This window comes from Vollenhovia emeryi, unplaced genomic scaffold (genome assembly GCF_000949405.1).
Source record: "Vollenhovia emeryi isolate VEMERY1.0 unplaced genomic scaffold, V.emery_V1.0 DF942984.1, whole genome shotgun sequence".
NCBI lineage: Eukaryota > Metazoa > Arthropoda > Insecta > Hymenoptera > Formicidae > Vollenhovia > Vollenhovia emeryi.
In genome coordinates, this window is record NW_011963382.1 from 1 (window position 1) to 3,323 (window position 3,323).

The following is a 3,323-nucleotide window of genomic DNA, read 5'->3' on the forward strand; positions in this document are numbered from 1 at the left end:
TGAAAGCACGAATTTAAGCTTATTTATTATAGCGCTTTTTGAAGGTTGGAGAACTCCCTGATAGCAGCTCATGTTTTGGCAGTCATAATAATTTGTTGTTTTGTTGACTTGTAAAAATCTCGCTAGTCAAAGTTTATTCGTCGTTTCCCTTTGTCTTTCGTGTTTGTACTTAATGTTATATGTTATGCTCACAAGGAGAGCGTCGAGATAAAAGAAATTAAATAAATCAATTTGAAACGTAAAAGCCGTTTAGGACCTGGTACAGGTGGAGGTGGTTAATTAAATTACTAAGTAAATGAGAAATTAAATAATTTTTCAGAATTTAACGACTAAATTATCTGGATCATTAAAAAATATGATAAACGCCTGTACGCTCAAGAGTTCAAATTTCAAACATATTATTATTGTAAAAGAAAATATTGTACTAAAGTTCATAATCATATCACTCACACGCTAAAGCGTTTCTATCTTTGTTACTCATTATATGTCAAAGAAAGTCGCTTTCAATGTGTGAGAGTTGAAAGCGATGCAGCCGAACTTGATTGTAGACGTGGTGGGGCGATGATTGGAGTGGGGGTATGCCCGCCGGCCGGGCGCCCGCGGGCGTCCGCGGGCGCCCGTTGCCCGCGGGCAGCATTTTGCCCACCCCTGGAATAATGCATCATATATTTCACAAAGTCGATACCGCAAAGGTTTTAGTGCATCTATTCTGCTTGCCCACCTAGTAGCACTCAGTGGTTTGAGAGTTAAATGTGAAACATGTTTTTTCAGTATCTCCCAGCGCTTTGTAGAACCAGAAAAGAAATTATATAGTTCTTGTACAACAGAAAAAAATGTTGTTTCTGTAGAAGAAGACGCTGCATCATTCACAACTAGGTTTAAAGAGTGACATGCACAAGGAACATAGAACGCCCGCGAATACTTTTCAAGTATTCTGTTTTGTACACCCTTTCTGACTCCTTTCATATTCGCTCCATTGTCATAGCCTTGCCCTCTAAGCCACTTCAACTCAAAACCGATTTTTTTCAAAAAAGACAAAATAAGTTCTGTTAAACCCTCTCCTGTTGAATCAGTTGCTTCAAAAAAACCAATAAAGAATTCGTCAATTTCGTACTTATTTTCAATTGGGTTGCATGTGACAACTCTTATTGTTAATGAGAGCTGTTCAATATGACTTACATCTGGGGTACAATCAGCAATTATGGAAAAATATTTAGCTTTTTTGTTATTTCTACAATTTTACGTAAAATTTCATTTCCCATCAAATTTATAAGTTCTCCTTGTATATTATTGCTTAGGTAAGTCACAGACCATTTATCAGACTCTCGTTGAACTCTTCTGACATGTTCTTCCATAACTGGATCAAACTCGGCAAGCAATTCAACCAGCTTTAGAAAATTTCCGTTATTAGGTTGAAACAAATATTCACTTGTTCCTCGAAAGGCTAAGCATTGTGAAGCCAATAGTCTAATTATTGCAATAATTCTTTTTAGAACTCCTCTCCAGTGCTGAATTTCCAAATCCATAACTTTGTGATATTCGGCATCAATAGTTTGGTTCTTTTTTAAACGAGTGTCAAATTCTTTCCATTGTCTGAAAGAGTTTCTGTGATTTGCAGACTTTTCGTGCATTGTGAGCGCACGTACAAGATTTCTCCAGTCAGAATAACCTTTTTTAGACCAATCATGGGAAGACGAATTATCAAACAATATGCAGCAAAAGCAAAAAACGGCATCAGTTGTAACAGAGTAAATCAACCAATTTCTCTCAACAATTTCACCATTGCTTAATACTTTGCAATAATGAGAGGGTGAAAATTTGCGCCTTCCTGTGTTGATAGGAAATTCCAGGTCTTTAACTTGATGTGGACCTCTCTCAACCAGTATCTGACGAGTTTTGGATGACATGCAGAAAATATTCCATAGTGCAGGATCAGAGATCTTGTCTATTTGCTGGAACTCACTGCTATTGCTACCCTGCTCTTGATAATCTTCTGGGAGTGTGATTTCTTGGCTTTCTTCAACAACTTCTTTAGGAGGTGATTCAGACAGCACTGATGAGTCCACCACATCCGAAGAGGTTGCTGTTGATGTGGATGTAGACGCTTCTGACTGAGGCTTAGGGACCAAGAATTCTTTCATGACATGGCTTAGCTTTCTTCCTTCTTCATCTTTCTTTAAGCGTTTCTTTTTATATTGGCTTCCAGACAGTCTTTTCCTTTTCTGATCCATGCTGTTATAAGAATATCAATTACCTACTACCCAAACAGCACCAAGTCGACTATTAGTTGACTGTCAGTCGGCAGCAGAAGTCTAAAGTCGACTTCAAAGTCAAGCTGAATGTCAACTTATAGTCAACTAATAGTCGACAAATGACTCGACTATAGTCGGCTGTCAGTCAGCCAAAAGTCGACTTAGAAGTCGACTTTATGGCAATTAAAAGTCGACTTTATGATGATTAGAAGTCTACTTTATGGCGACCAGAAGTCTACTTTATGGCAATTAGAAGTCAACTTTTAATAAATTTTACGTTATTTATATTAACTACTAAATGTTTAATAGTGACATCTTGAAAACCTGATTGATTAAAGTTTTTATATTTTAATTGTATAATATTTACAATATATAATACAATTAAGAAATAAGAAAATTATATTGATCAAGTCTTTGAAAATGCTTCAATTAAACTTAAATAATAATTATAATGAGCATATGTCTTAATAAAAAAAACAGACAATAAACCAGAGTATACATATATTATATTACTTAATTATGCGCTTTTATATTTTTGACAAATTTGACAGGTTTCCTTGATTAACTTGTATTAATCGACACATTACATCGTATTAATTCGATAGCCACGCGAAAAATATGATTCATCTTATGTCCAAATACGATTGTCGTCTATCAGGAAGACACTTATAATTCACGAACAAGCAAGGAGCATGCATGTCGCGACTATCGCGCTACACGCGGAAAGTGAGACGTCGATTCGCTATATATCGGTTCGACATATTGACCAGAAAGATTGGCCAAAAAGATATTTTTTACACATTTTTGCACTTTGCCGAAAAAATATTTTTTAGTTAATTTTTCGCTTTACCGAAAGGTGACTTTAAACTTCCTGAAAATTGATGGATCAAACGAGCCCGCCAAGGGCGGGCGGGGTTTGATCGGAATTATATGAAGTGTCTCGTTCGAAGATGATAGTATTGTAGTCATGCCTGCCATGCCTAACATCACAACGTTTAGCGCGCCTTTGAAAGAAGGTGGCGCCCTCCACCATCCTTCCACCACACCTCCTGGGCCCTTTCCTTCATATTG

General features: G+C 36.8%; 1 protein-coding gene across 1 annotated transcript; it reads right to left on the bottom strand.

Annotated features, from left to right (window-relative positions):
* Positions 1 to 1,311: 1,311 nt before the first annotated feature.
* LOC105567099 (zinc finger MYM-type protein 5-like) lies at positions 1,312 to 2,231 on the bottom strand (the record flags this gene model as incomplete). The annotated part of the gene is made up of 1 exon (XM_012021663.1): positions 1,312 to 2,231. A coding segment is annotated over exon 1 (920 nt), but the record flags the coding sequence as incomplete, so codon positions are not given.
* Positions 2,232 to 3,323: the final 1,092 nt, after the last annotated feature.